This window comes from Polyodon spathula, chromosome 10, assembly GCF_017654505.1.
Source record: "Polyodon spathula isolate WHYD16114869_AA chromosome 10, ASM1765450v1, whole genome shotgun sequence".
In the NCBI taxonomy this organism is placed as follows: domain Eukaryota; kingdom Metazoa; phylum Chordata; class Actinopteri; order Acipenseriformes; family Polyodontidae; genus Polyodon; species Polyodon spathula.
The window spans coordinates 29,789,387-29,805,596 of record NC_054543.1 but is presented as its reverse complement, the minus strand read 5'-3'; the positions used below and the strand labels follow the sequence as shown (position 1 = coordinate 29,805,596).

Here is a 16,210-nt window from a genome sequence, read left to right as displayed (position 1 = left end):
TTTGAATGCACTACCCAACTGTGGGACCTTACAGAGACAGGTATATTTAATCTGAACCACTTTTATTGCACACACATGGACTCCATTTAACTTGTGTGAATTCTAAAGGCAATTGGTTGCACCTGAATACTTATCTAATGAAGACTTTTCAGGTTTTTATTTAATTGATTTGTGTCCTTACCCCCCCCCCCCCCCCCCCCCCCATTTTTTTCGCATGTAGTTCAGTTCAGATTAAGTAATTTAGCCAGTTTTATTTGTGAAGTGCCCTATTTAATATTGTTCACGTACATTATGGACTTACATGGTTCACATTTGACAGCCAATTTTTCAGATTTGTAAGTCCTTTTGGTAAATAATGTGAAAGCTAAACAGAATTTACAGGTGATAAGTGGTGAAATTTAAACCTATAATTTGCAACACAAGTAATTAATTACTTAGCAGTTGCCATTCAAAAGACTCGGTGCTGAGATATTTCTAAATCTGGATGCTCCTGCACCCAAGACAGATGACTAATATTTAACAATGTAGTCACAAAACTGATAACCCCAGATTTCTATAAAGAAATTAGAGGTGGTAATAATTGAGTAACTGTTAATTTGCCATTTTTCACTATTTTTATCCCGTGCATAGGGTGGATCCAGAAACTGATGTAGTGCCAGTGTATATATAATATATACACGTGTCACACATACATTATAACATATCTCTAGAACTGTTTATCCAATTGTAAGTCAATTTCCTCACAGTACTTTGCAATATTTGATTTTACCATAGTATTATGTTAAGTGAACATTTGTAATGTGTTCCCATGAGATAACCAATAGTTAAAAATAAATAAATAAAATGATCACTTTTGTTCTTGCTTATTTTCTATAGGTAACCAATGAGATCATTCCAGTTCTGTCTTACTCTTACATGACGGTTTTGGTGCCAGTGTTCTTGCTGACAGACTATCTGCGCTACAAGCCCGTGTTGATCGTGCAGAGCCTCAGCTACATCTCAATCTGGCTCCTCCTGCTGTTGGGCACAAGCCTGCTGGAGATGCAGTTCATGGAGATCTTCTATGGCATCACCATGGCGACACGGGTGGCCTATTCCTCCTACATCTTCTCACTAGTCACTCCCTCCCTCTACCAGCGAGTGGCCAGTTACTCTCGCACCTCTGTGTTGTTGGGTGTCTTTACCAGCTCTGTCCTTGGCCAGTTCTGTATCTCTGTGGGGGAAGTCTCCTTTGGTACCCTCTCCAAGATCTCCCTGGGCTTTGTGATCTTCAGCTTCGTGCTAACACTGTTTTTGCCATGGCCCAAGCAAAGCTTGTTTTTCAACAGGAAATTGTGGGGCCCAGAGGAGGCCTCATCTTCAGAGTTGGACCAGATGAACCATGATTGCCCTCAGCCCATCAGTGCTAAACCAGTGTCTGCCTGCCGGAACACTGTGTTTTTTCAAATGCTGACGGAACTTTTGGACGTGGTTAAGCTTCCCCAGCTGCAACTGTGGTCCCTCTGGTGGATCTTTAACACAGCTGGGTTCTACCTGATGACCTATTACAGCCATATACTCTGGAATGAGATCTACCCAACCGCTGAGAATAAACATGTTTATAATGGAGCGGTGGATGCCGCATCTACTCTTCTGGGTAGGTTTTAGCAACCCTGTGCATAGTCCATAGTGATAAAACCTGGCATGCAGTGTTTCTTAATCAGAAATTCTTGAGGTTCTTATAATCTAGCTCAGGGGTTTTCAAACTTTTTTTAAACTGTACCCCTTTTGTCGGGAGGTTTCAGCTAAAGTACCCTTTACAATTTTCACTCACTGAAATGGTACCACAGTTGCAATAAAAAGCAGAATAATCTGGTTAACACATTTCTTTTTTTTCCCCATTTATTTAATATATACAGTACTTTTCACAAATGCCTGGGTCTGACAAACTGTTGAGTGCTGAGACAGAAAACCAAACAGTAGACTTCATTTTTAAAACTTAATGACATGTCTTTGGATGCACAGAATTAAAAGACTTTGGAAACACTCGTATTTACTCTCTATTCGGAAAAGCTATTATAAATAATAAAGTAGTCTGCACTGTAAATGTTTCACATTACTATTTACTTCCCACCTCGGCATAATGTGTGCCTTTTAAAATGCTCACAGTATGAAAAACATTAACCTCAAGATAATCATCATTAATTACTAACAATAATACATTTGTTTTTATTAAAGCCAGCATAAAAATAATCCAAGGGACGCTGTATAACTTAGTCACGTTGCACTTTCTGTACTTTTGTGTTTTCGTCTTTCATTTCTTCTGTAAGTAATGTAACACTGAAAATATATTCAACTAGCCTCTATTGCTGTTAATAAAATGGTAATAAAACAAAAACCGTCAAAATGAGTATTGGGATGGCTATTTATGTTTACTGAAACAGTTATACTTCTAATAAAAACTCAAATATTGTGCTTCACTGATACAAGTTGAAAACAGCAAAGATCATGAGCCGCACACAGTGCTCTCCATAGGCACAATCGCCAGACGTGTAGATGCTTCACCTATAACCCGGTATCAGTTCGGAAAGCCACTCAATTGAAATCGTGCGTGTGCACAGGTGGAAAATGTGGACGTGATAGATTCTGTGTTTCTTTTTTTTTTTTTTTCAATCTGCAGTTCACTGAGCTGCTAAACAAAGATTAAATAAGTATACAAAGTGGTTTAGATACTATATTATATTGTTAAACAAAAAAAAAAATCTAAATCATTATTTTTTCTTACTTTCATGTTTTATTTGTACCCTTAGAAGTACCCCAGGGGTACGTATTCCCCCAGCTGAAAACCCCTGATGTAGCTCATGGTGATTTCTATCATTAGCTATGTTAATGAAAACTTACGTTTGCTAAAACATTTTTACCGACAATTGTTACAACAATGTACAGTTTTGTTCATACAGTAATAGTAGCTGTTATCCAACTAGTTTGTACAGATGCTTATGGAGTGTAATGGTTTCTCCAGCTGACTCAACAGCTTGTATTTTAACAGCTTGGGACGGGTGGTAAATATTACAGTCTTCTTGTTAGATTAATTCTGTATCCCTTTCTGTTTCAGTTATCACATCCTGTTGACTTTAGAACCATGTTTCTTCAATTTAGCTGTCAGAATTGTTATTATTATCACCCCTCAGGTGCCATGGCTTCATTTGCTGCAGGGTATGTGACAATCCGTTGGTCTCTGTGGTCCGAGCTTGTGATTGGCATTGTCACAGCCCATCAGGCTGGTCTACTGCTACTCATGAGCACCACGTCAAATATCTGGGTGTGCTACATCACTTCCGCACTGTTCAGAAGTTCCTACCAGTTCCTTGTGCCTATAGCCACGTGAGTATCATTATCTCTAGCACTGCCTATTCTTTGTCACATATTCATAAGAAAGTGGAGGTATCTGTCCTCGTTTGGTCTTAGCACATTTTCCAGAGGCTTACTGAGCATGCACATTATTAGGCAGTTTAGAAATGGAACTATTTTATTTGGTTATACTAAAATATGCAATCAGGTTCAACCAATGCAGATTGATAATCTATATTGGTACATATGATAAATACATAATCTTTTTCATGTGTAAAGCCTTTCAGTTTCCTCATCAGGTCATATGAACATATGAACCTAAACCTCTGGGTAGGAGAGGATCCCTCATGTCCTTTGTGTTCATCACCTGCAACATTGATGCACAGTTTGATAGGATTTAAGGTGGGTCTTGGACAAGGACGGTTTACTTGGCACCATGACCAGGTACTGCGAAGTTTGGCCTAAAACATTGGAAGAAAACATTACACACAAGACAACATTCGTTCGCCCAAGAGAGCAACTGCCAAGAAAAGGTGTTAAAACCAAGCCTTGCCCAGGACAACTGGAAGCTGCTAGAGACTGGAAAATGCTGGCAGATGTTGCTCAATGGCTTATTTTACCACCTGAGGTTGACACCACTAACCTTCAACCAGATGTTGTCTTGTGGTCTGGATCAGCACGCCTTGTTCACCTGGTAGAGTTAACAGGGTCATGGGAGATGAGGTGTATGAGGGGAAGAAGCTGCAGTATGCTCAACTAGCCGCTGAAGCGGAACAGTGAGGATGTAGTGTCCGGGTTTACCCAGTGGTGGTGGGTTGTTGAGGATTTGTGGCACACGCTACAGCCCAGTTTCTCAGAGGTGTCGGATTCAATGGCCAAGAGTTGTGTCGCACAGTTAAAACTTATTTGAAACAGCAGAGAGCTATGACTGAAATGGGAAGATCTCAAGCACAATAGAAAGAAAGAAAGAAATGCTGATGTGTGAGTAAGTAAGGGATGCCAGATGGTTGTCATGCTGATGCGCTGGGGAGTCTGCACTGTGGTTGAACCCTGGAGCCAGCATCGCAGCCGTTGTATGTGTTGATCTCTGTAGCCAGCATTACATTTCAGCCACAAACACCAGGCAGAAGGATATCTATATCATTTAGATGGAAGGAAACGCAAATGGATGGAGATGCAGATGGATCACATTAGTTGACTGTAAAGACACATCTTAGTTGGTACTTATCTTGGCGAGAGCTGAGTTCAAATCGGCATGAAGTTTTAACATCTATTCTCGTATAATGGAAATCATGCCACCTTGTCCCATAGCAAACGCAGTTCTATCCATTGCAGGTGACATTTTAAATGCTCATATCCTGTGCCACCTGGACTAACATGCAGGCTTGTCGCACTGTGTCGACAGTCTAGACTAGGCGTCCACAAACTATAGCCTGTGGGCAAAATGCGGCCCATGCAACTTTCATGACCGGCCCGCTAAAGTTGTGGAAAATTTCTATAAAAATTACTCTGACTGAAAGTTATGTGATCTAAACATTCTCACACTACCAAGAACACACACAAACATGCAGGAACAGAGACAGAACGTTCAGACACTCCTCTTCTAACCTCCATTCCCATTGGCTCGGCGGTCAAACTCGCTCCATTGAAGTTGCTAGGAAAGCAAACCATTGAAAACACGCTCCCATACAGGCAGTTATTGCGGTGACACAACACAACTGGTAGCTTATCTGTTATGCTTTGTTTGTGCTCTACTTGTTAAACTGCAACTTGGTTAACCCTCCTATTAGGTTTTGGGTCTATTTGACTCGACTAGAGTCCAATTAGCTTAAATGCTATTTTTCTTTTCATTTTCTTTAATATTTTATGACTTTTCCTAAGTTGGGGTCATGAACTTATACACAGAAAACAGAACCTTTAGAGATGTTTATTTTTTTAGAACGGGAATTTTTAGAATGTATACAAATAAGATATTTTGGGTCACTGTGACTCGTGGCATTTATCTATGTAGATTTGGGTGCAGGAATAAAACAAATTTCTTCAATTTGTTATTTTATTATTATTATATTTGTATTATCTCTGGAAATGGCTGCACCTGTATGAAGATAGTTATATATAAAAAACCAAAAACTATATACAGTGCCTTGCAAAAGTATTCAGACCCCTGACCAATTCTCTCATATTACTGAATTACAAATGGTACATTGAAATTTCATTCTGTTTGATATTTTATTTTAAAACACTTAAACTCAAAATCAATTATTGTAAGGTGACATTGGTTTTATGTTGGGAAATATTTTTAAGAAATAAAAAACTGAAATATCTTGCTTGCATAAGTATTCAACCCCCACATATTAATATTTGGTAGAGCCACCTTCCGCTGCAATAACAGCTTTAAGTCTTTTGGGTAAGTATGTACCAGCTTTACACACAGTGTCTGAGTGATTTTAGCCCGTTCTTCTTGGCAGATATGCTCCAGGTTGTTCATGTTGGTTGGACAACTCTTGTGGACCGCAATTTTCAAATGGTGCCACAGATTCTCAATGGGATTGAGATCACGACTTTGACTGGGCCACTGTAGGACATTCACCTTTTTGTTCTTGAGCCACTCCAATGTTGCTTTGGCCTGGTGCTTGGGATCATTGTCCTGCTACAAAGGTGAATTTCCTCCCAAACTTCAGTGTTTTTTTTTTTGTTTTTTTTTGTTTTTTTTTTTACTCTTGCAGTATTTTCCTGTATTTTGCTCAATCCCTTCTTCCTTCAATTGTAACAAGATGCCCAGTCCCTGCTGATGAGAAGCATCCCCACAGCATGATGCTGCCACCACCATACTTCGCTGTAGGGATGGTGTGTCTTGAGGCATGGGCAGTGTTAAGTTTGCGCCACACAGCACTTTGAGTTTTGGCCAAAAAGCTTGGTCTCATCTGACCACAAAACCTTGTCCCACATTGCAGCTGGGTAACTCTCATGCTTTCTGGCAAACTCCAGGTGGGCTTTGAGATGGTACTTTTTGAGTAACGGCTTCTTTCTTGCCACCATCCCATATAGGCCAGTGTTATGCAGAGCTCTTGATATGGTTGACCATTACTCCACTACCTGCCACTGAACTCTGTAGCTCCTTTAAAGTGATTGTTGGCCTCTCTGTGGCTTCTCTCACAAGTTTCCTTCTTGTTTGAGCGCTGAGTTTTGAGGGACGGCCTTTTCTTGGCAGTGCCTGGGTGGTGTGATGCAGCCTCCACTTCCTGATTATTGCTCACTGGGATATCCAAACTCCTGGATATTATTTTGTACCCTTTCCTTAATCTATGCATTTGTATTACTTTATCTTTAACTTCTGTAGAATGCTCTTTGGTCTTCATTTTCCTTCAGATTCACAGCCTTACCAATGATCATTCAACAGTGGGGTTTTTATCCAGAAAATGTGACAGCAACTTTAATGGTTCACAGGTGGAGGCAAATGGTAAGGTAATTGTGTCCTCGTTAGGGCAATTTCTTTCATCGGTGCAAACTGGGATCTTTCACAGCACAGGGGTTGAATACTTATGCAAGCAAGATATTTCAGTTTTTTATTTTTCTTAAAAATATTTCCCAACATAAAACCAATGTCACCTTACAATAATTGATTCTGAGTTTCAGTGTTTAAAAATAAAATACATACAAGGCAGAGCCTAATTTTCTCTGTCAGTATTGCAACAGCATCTCACTGGTAAAGACTCCAAAATGAGGAGCTCCCAAGTTGGCAGTCAGATAAGTTTTATCACAGCTCTTGGACTAAAAGAGCATGAGTTAAACCTTTGCAAATAAAAACAATTAATCAATGTAAGGCTGTTTAAATTAGTTTGAAATTGCATCGGGTCAATATGGCCCAAAACATAACAGATGTACATAATAGAAGGTTTAAATAAAACTAAAACACGAAGTGCTCAGAACAATGTCTCTGTCTAAGAGTCCTGTATTGCAAGTCAAATCCCAAAACACCACGTCTTTCCCAGAAGAGCAACAGAAAATGCTTGTACAAGTATATTTGCAGAATACTACGTATACTGCAGGGTAGGTGAATACAATTATATAAATGAGAATAGCAGCCAGTATTGAATTTTTAATTTTAATTTTGGAAATTTAAAATAGTTTCCCTTTATTTAGTAAAATAAGATAATTCAGAATATACATATTGCTTTGGGAATCAGTTTTTTTGTTTGTTTGTTTGTTTGTTTGTTTTTAATCTATAGTTTCCTTCATGTTCCAAGTTTTCACCAGCATCAGGTGGAGATACACATGGTCTTTTGTTCCAACTAGTATCTATGTGTTGATTCTGGGATCTCATCTTATTCCAAATAAAGTTAATACTATAATATTAGTGATAGTTTTTAATACAGCAAACAAATTAGTATTGACTATTGTAAATACATCAGTAAACTGTAGTACATATAATTAATGATAGTAAATTATGTACTAGCTGCAGTTTTCAATGTAGTAACTACAGTATGTTAATACTATAATAAACTACTATAGTTGAAGGTGTAGTATAAACTGTAATTACTATACTGCACAGTACAGTAAATAGTTTAGTTTCTACAAAAATACAATGTGATAAATCTAAAATAAATGCACTACAGCTTAACTATAGTATTATTTTCCTGGGCCGGCCTGGAAAGATGAGTACAAATTTGTAAACGGCCCTTTGGTAAAAAAAAAAAGGTCTGGGGACCCTTGGTCTAGACAGATCTTTCATTTTATAGTCTATTCCCCAAACAGCACATGTTCATGAATAAGGCTACAATTTTCCCACAGAGGTCACAGAAATCGTGAACATTGTGAATTTGAGTAAAGTCTGTGAAATCTTTGAAATTGATGTAAAAAACACATTTAATTAGGTGCTTCCTTTATTTTCTTAAAAAAAAAGAAATAAAAAAATACAAATCTGCGAGTATCTGTAAATTGTTTGGTTGTGCATGCATGCAGCATTTACGTGGAGTTATGTAGGTCAGCGAATGAGACAGTTAAGCAAGCAAGCATGTAAATGTGTAACAGCTGTAATAACAAAACATTGTGAGTGAGCTGTTTTCTGTAAAGAGAAGAACCCTCGACTCCAACCAAAAATTGAGTCTGAAGTATTTACCCTAAGGAGTCATGGTTGTAGATTAGAAGTGACCAGTAGAAGAGAAGTAAGTCTGGGTGGAATGGCATACTTGGCATCCCAAGAGTTTCCAGTTTATGGAAATGCATATGGATGAGGGAGGCAGATGCTTGTTTGCATGTCTGTGGTAGAATGTAGATCTGGGTACATTTTGGCAAGTTATACAGGTTACAAATGGATGGGTGCCCAATCTGAGGAATCCCCTTATTATTATTATTATTATTATTATTATTATTATTATTATTATTATTATTATTATTATTTATTTTATTTTTTTTCTTTGAAATATTAGCCAATGCATTAGAGAAATGCATTGCAAAGGTAGGAAGAATCTCTTTGTAAAATCTGTGCTAGATTTCACCCATTTGCAAGTAAAAAACCTACAAGCTAGTGCTGTTGCACTACAGGATAGCATGCCAATGTTATACTGTTTCATCTGCTCTTTATTTCTGTGTTTTTAGTTTCCAGATCGCATCCTCTATCACAAAAGAGCTCTGTGCCTTGGTGTTTGGAGTTAATACTTTCCTCGCCACAGTTTTGAAGACCATCATCATAATTATCGTTGCAGATAAGCGAGGACTGGCTCTGGCAGTACATTCACAGGTGTGAGAAAGAATTAAGAAATATCTCTAGGTTAAGCTGCTGCAGAAAGTGAATGACACAAGCTGAAAAATTAATAAAAAAATTATGACTACCATTTCAAATGCTTCCGATATGAAACAAACAAGATACATGCTTAATTAACATGCTTAAGTGACTAACATCTGATAAACAAATGTAGAGATACTGAAAAACAAAACCTTGCAGTTCTGGCTTAGTCTTCGCTAAATAAACAGTATCACTAAGCAGATCACAATCTCTTCAAATATGAAGCACCTAGCTTGGTTGTCCCCACATTGCAAAAGTCCCACAGTCAATGGTTGTACATGTATTTGAAGGGAGGGGGAGTGATGTGTTTCTTTCAAAACTAAATACAGTATGTGAGGCAAGAATAGCCAATAGAACTGTATTTTTAAAGTTAAAATACACAATATGCTCAAGGTTTTAGACTGGATGCCAAATGTATGTTGTGAGGGCTAGGGAGAATTATTTGTTCTTTCAACACAGCCCTGTGTGTGTAATTTGTTTGTTTTTTCTCCAGTTTTTAGTTTATTCTGGCTACTTCACATTGCTAGCTGTGATCTACTTCGGAGCAGCAGCCAACGTTCTCATAAAGCATTTCTGCAATGTGAAGCCAGCGACCCCGAACCAGAATGGAGACACAGAGCTGTGCAGTACAGTGATGGTCACCAGCGACGCCGAGAAACTGAACAATGGGAAGGTCTGAAACCAAGGAATGTATTTCAAAAGCTGGACATTTCTGTGAAAAATGATTTATACCAGGGCTGCATTTCAGGTTACAAAAACATGGGTGATTTAAGTCAGTGACCCATGTCTTGAACTAGGGTGGTGATCTGACTGTCATTTTGTTCATCAATGTGTAGATAGATACACAGAATCCTTGACCATATTGACAACTGGACAGCTGTGTCTGTGGCAAAGCTGGAATTCCAGATGTCAATAAGTACTTGCTAGAATAACTATGTAGCGTGAAAGTGCAGTTTTAAAAAAATAAATAAAATGAATCTAAAGAAAGCACAGTCATCACAGTGTTAAGCATATTGAAATTCTGCCCAATGGCTCTTATGATTGATGGGAGCCAATTGTAACCATGTACTGTATGTATGCATGAACAGTATGTAAAATTTATAACCAGTCCATTTTAGCACATCAAAATCGATCATTTCTGCACTTTACTCAAATTCATCTTTTTATTATTTTGTATTTGTGTGCTTCTTTCTCAATTAATTCTTCTATTTATTTTCAAGAGCATTTTACCTTTAGCATGTACATTTTTAGCTATAAAATAGGGGCGACCATAGCACTTGCATCACTTACTGATTAAATGTAAGTGTGTAACATAACTCTGTTGAATCAGCTGCATCCCCATTAGTGGGTATGTTGATGACCCTTGCACTTGATAGCTATAAAATGGCCCTTTAGAGTAAGACAACAATAGTGGGGACCAACATGTGCAATTATGCAACAACTGAACCAATAATTGGATGAACATTGTAGCTAATAAGATGTCTTTAAACCTGGTGTTTATGAAGTCAGTGTTTCACTTTGCACTGCCACTGTCTAAAAACAAATCATGTGGGGGGGGGGGGGGGGGGGGGGGGGGGCTGAAGCCACCCCAAAGTTTACCCTAGCCCCCTCTGTAGCCCCACCACTGAAAAATGAAAACGGGATCTCTCCAATTTCTGAATTATCAACGTGAGTTAAAGTTGTGTAAGACTTCATGTGGGTTTCAATAATCGGAAATCATTCCAGGTATTGTCATCAACAAGGCGACTTTAATCAGGGACCAGCAATACAGTAGAGACATTCAACGTGAACTCAGGACTGGGCGCTTGCGGTGTGAGCACCGACAACAAGCTACTGGGTTTCGTGCTGAAGGGGGAACTGCGTTGTTACTAAACATTCACTCCAGGAAATGCTATCTCACAAACACTTGTATTGATTCCATTTCAGTACATTCAAAAGTTCCTACTAGTTTATATTTTAAAAAAAACATGTTTAGCAACTCTTATTGGTTTACTTTTAAACACTATATTTAGTTTAACTTTCAGTTGTTAACAATCAATGTTAAAGTTAGTAATTATTTCAACGTCTACCCCTTGCTTAAACATTTAAATATAATTAACCTATATGTTGCAGTTATTTGTCCACTTCATGTGACTGCTTTTTTAATGTGAGACACTGCCATTACAGATCCTGCACTGGGTCGGTGAGGTGAGATAACATTAAAAACTCTAAAACCACAACTGCAAACAAGTCCTTCTCTTTTGCATTGTGGTTTATGCTTCATTGACATAGGGGCATTGATTGCTCAATTGCTTGTTATGCTGCACTGTATTTTTCGATATGTGTAGATAATGGCGAATAACAACGAATGTTAGGAATCGTCGCTTCGCACCCAGCCTCGGCCCTGTTACAACAGCACTTACTTCATACTTTACTGTAACACTTGTAAACTATGTTGGATAAAGGCATCTGTTAATTATTATTATAATTATTAACAGGCACTTATTCTGCATCAGATTCCACCATCCTAATAGTGAAGTTTTGCGACATATCAAAACATTGACAGTATAGATGCCCACACAAAGTGGAGTGTAACCCCCTCAAATTTTTGCCTGCCCCCCTCAGCTGCCTCACCGTGGAGAGCCTAGCACAGCCACTGTATGTGAATAGTAGCAACACATCTATTGTGACCCTATCACTGACCCGTGGCTACAAAGTTTTTGCCTTCACCTGCTAAGTTTCATTGTACTATGCTGAATGATTTTATTATTTTTTTTTTCCCACAGTAGCAGGGCAATGAGGACAAATGACTTTACAATCACCCTGTATATTGGTACATGTTAGGATTCATTGACAAATTCTGATCTCTGCTTGGGGTTTTACCCTAATTCCCCCTGCATCAAACTGCATAAAGTGCACCTTTACAGAAACTGCTTATGTGTTTTGGAGGCTTACTGTATTTTTGGATTTAAGCACCAGGGTAATGAACCCAGGTTTGCATTCATGTAATACACTTCTTTTGATATACCTTTTCACTAAGAGTGTAGGATTGATTCCTCAAGTGTTCTGTGGAGGGATTTTATTTTCTGGTGGCAGATTTGCACCATCCAGTGTCACTGCATTAGAAATGAAAAAAATGCAGTGTTTTTCATCTGTTCATGGTGCAGGTTTTGTGCCATCAGTAAATACATATTTTATTTGTAACCCTTTGCTTTACTCTATAAAGACAGTGAAGCTATTTAATGAGTGATCGCCACATTATAATATGCTGGTTTCTTGACTAGAGAGACAGCTGAACTGTATGAATCACAGGTTTACATCAGGCAGAGTGCAGGAAACAATTACTTGGATTCAAGATTTTACAGTAAAACAATTTAAAATAAGTTAATATTCTTTCAAACACCCACTGATTCTTAGAATACAGAGTACACAGTAATTGTGTTTCATATTAAAATGTGTATCATATTAATGGTGTGTTGTTTTTTTTATGGGAAGAATTACAGTTGTGATGAGACCCTTACTGCAAAGGACAGGGTACAATGCTTGGTGCAGAGCAAAGTAAAAATGTTAGTCAAAAACACATTGTCAATGGACATTCTTTCAAACCTGCTGAGAGAATTGGAAGGCTGTGAGTAATAAGCAATGATAATAAAACAAAACATACCCACAGTAAACAATATTTGCTGTACCAATACAGGTATATCTTCGAATTGGAAACTTTTGAAACAGTGTTGTGTCCCATTCACTCTAATGGAGGAAATTACCTAGCTTTAAAACTGCATAAAGACATTTATATGAAAGGTAGAGAGGTGTGACATACTGATACTATCAGTAAAGTCTTTGGCTTTGTGTAATGTCCGGTCGCAGGTTTTAATTGTAGGCTGCAGTCTCAGTGTGATACAGAATTTAAATTAGTTTTAGTTTGATTTCATGGTGCTGATGGAAACTTGGCATTACAGTACTCCCCTGCAATGCATGACATTGTACAAGATAACATAATTATTGCCATGGGATCTATTATATCCCTTTAAACCATTGCACCACAATTTTCTGGTGAATATGACAGGAGTCTTAAATGGGGAGCACTGTATAATCTACTGGACATATTCAAACCTTCTGGCTATCATGTTTAATCCCATTTCAGAATAGTGGTTAGTTGCTGATCTGGACTGTTTCACTTTAAAAGTGAAGTAAGAGCTTGGTAGAGGCAGTCCTTTACAGAAAGATGCTTGTAACGATTGCTTTTCAGGATGTGTTCCTGACTGCTTGTATTTTGGTATGGCATTATCAAAACCTTTAATTGCAAAACACTTTTAATACCCTTACCCTCATTCTGATTGATTTGAAATGGACCGATACCTAGTTGGGTTATTAATTTATGTTGAACAAACTGTGTGTGTGTGTGTGTGTGTATATATATATATATATATATATATATATATATATATATATATATATATATATATATATATATATATATATAGAATGTGCACACATATATATATTATGTAATATGTATCAGAAATAAAATACAATTTACATAGTTTTCACAAATATGGAATTATTATATATTCAATGTATACGTACATTTACAAATAAATTAATAAAAAAGTATAAGACTAACATTTATACAAGCATCAACAGCACAATTTCTTTAAGACAGTCATTTTCCAGTTAGCATATACCACTGGGGTCTATTCTTATGGGGGCTTTGTGAAAACCTGTCGACCTGTGTGAAATTAAGGTGTTTCACATGATATCAGGTTAAATACGCCTGTCTCTGGGAGGTCCCACAGTTGGTTAGTACATTTCCTAACAAAAACTACATCATGAAGACAAAGGAACATTCAAAGCAAATCCGGAATAAGGTTCTTCAAAAGCAACAATCGTGAGTAGGATATAAAAACATTTCCAAGGCATTGAATATACCCCGGAGCACAGTAAAGTCCATTATTAAGAAATGGAGAGAATATGGCACAATTGTGAATCTGTCTAGAACAGGCCGTCCTCAAAAACTGAGTATTCGGGCGAGAAGGTCACTAGTCAGGGAGGCCACGAAGAGGCCTATGGCAACTCTAAAGGAGTTACAGTCTTCCACGGCTGAGCTGGGAGGCACTATGCATACAGCAAAAATAGCCCGGGTGCTTCAAGAAACTGGCCTTTATGGGAGAGTGGCAAAAAGAAAGCCATTGTTGAAAAAACCTACATGAAAATCTCGACTTCAGTTTGCCAGAAGGCATGTGGGAGACTCTGAGACCAAGTGGAAGAAGATTCTATGGTCTGATGAGACCAAAAAATAGAGCTTTTTGGCCTCAACGCTAAGCGCTATGTTTGGTGCAAGCCTAACACTGCACATCATCCTGAGAACACCGTCCCTATCGTGAGGCATGGTGGTGGCAGCATCATGCTATGGGGATACTTCTCTGTGTCAGGACCTGGAAAGCTCATGAAGATAGAGGGCAAAATGGATGCAGCAAAGTACAGAGAAATCCTGTAAGAAAACTTGATGAAGTCTACAAGAGACCTGGGACTTGGGAGAAGATTTATCTTCCAGCAGGACAATGACCCTAAAGATACAGCCAAAGCTACACTGGAATGGCTTAAAAACAAAAAAGGCCAATGTCCTGGAGTGGTTCAGTCAAATCCCGGACCTCAATCCAATTGAGAATATGTGGAAAGAGTTGACAGTTGCTGTTCAGCAAAGGTCCCCAACTTGGAGCTAGAGCAATTTTGCAAAGAATAGGCAAAAAATTGCAGTGTCCAGATGTGCAAAGCTGGTAGACTTATCCAAATGGACTCATGGCTGTAATTGCTGCCAAAGGTGCCTCTACCAAATATTGACTCAAGGCGATGAATACTTATGTAATCAATTATTTTGTTTTGTATGTGTAATTAATTTAGAACAATCTGTAATTTAGAACAATCTAATTTTATTTTTCCCTTTATGGACATTATGGACTTTGTGTTGATCAGTGGCAAAAACTTCTAATTAAATCCATTTTGATTCCATGTTGTAACACAATAAAATGTGGAAAAGTCCATGCGGGGGGAATACTTTTGAGAGCCACTGTAAGTAAATGCCAGTCTTGTTCCCGTTTTTAATATTGAAATGGTGGCAGTATTTATAGCTGGCGCTGCTTAGGTAATTAATAGAACACGCTGTGTTTTTATCTAGTCATTCTAATATTGTATTTCTCTCAAGAATTTAGCACTTTGTTTTTTAATTTTTACAAATATGTAACACAAATTGCTGTCCTCTTGGCTCTGGAAACGACAGGTCATGGAAAATACTTGTCCTGAACTGTAATGCTCAACCAAAAAAAAAAAATCATATGAACTCTGATCTGGCTCGGTTTAGATCATTAGAACCAACCCCCAGGGTCTGTTACAAACTGTGTTGCCGCTCACTATCTCTATACTTTCTGCAAGGAGATGGAAGAAATTAACATTACTTACCAACATACTTCAGCCTGTGTACAATATGATAATCCAAGAAGCCCTCCACCAGGAATCCAGAAACAAGGGGAATTTAGTTGAGCTCTTGTTGTGGTTGTTATTGAGAGAGTTCATACCTTGTGGGCAGATTTAAAGAAATCTGCCTTTTTAATCATCATTTTAATTTCCTTTGGTTAAGATCATTCCTTTTGCCAATAAAATCGACACATCTGTATTATTTGTAATACCTCATTACTATTAACCAGACGACACCCTCCTGGCATCCAACAGAACAGATATATGCAGTACAAGATAAATATTCTTTTAAAATATGGTATATTTGTAGTGTAGATCTCCACAAGAATATAATATCATGTTAGTTACCCGTTCAATAGAATGTTGGGGATTATAAAACATTCAAAGCATCTGATATGAGCATAGCAAGATTTACTTCGCTGCATAAACAGCTCAAGAACTTGATAAGGAATATCCACACTAAGTTTCATCATGCAGTACTTTTGATACATCTACAATATGTGACAACAGACAGTGTGGGCATTTGATAACCATGGATTATAACGTGGCAGAAAGCCAGAAACCAACCATAGAATGAACACCAGACTTTTTTTTTTGTGTGTGCCACTATGCAGTTCAGTTAAATAACAAGAAAACAGATACATG

The 16,210-nt window shown here is 37.9% G+C and overlaps 1 protein-coding gene across 1 annotated transcript; it reads left to right on the top strand.

The window, feature by feature from the left end:
* Positions 1-882: 882 nt before the first annotated feature.
* Positions 883-9,904, top strand: LOC121322092 (reduced folate transporter-like). The gene is made up of 4 exons (XM_041261606.1): positions 883-1,636; positions 3,171-3,363; positions 8,929-9,070; positions 9,609-9,904. Exons 1-4 carry the CDS (start codon positions 916-918, stop codon positions 9,792-9,794), a joined length of 1,242 nt encoding a protein of 413 aa, XP_041117540.1. The 5' UTR covers positions 883-915; the 3' UTR covers positions 9,795-9,904.
* The last annotated feature ends 6,306 nt before the right edge of the window (positions 9,905-16,210 follow it).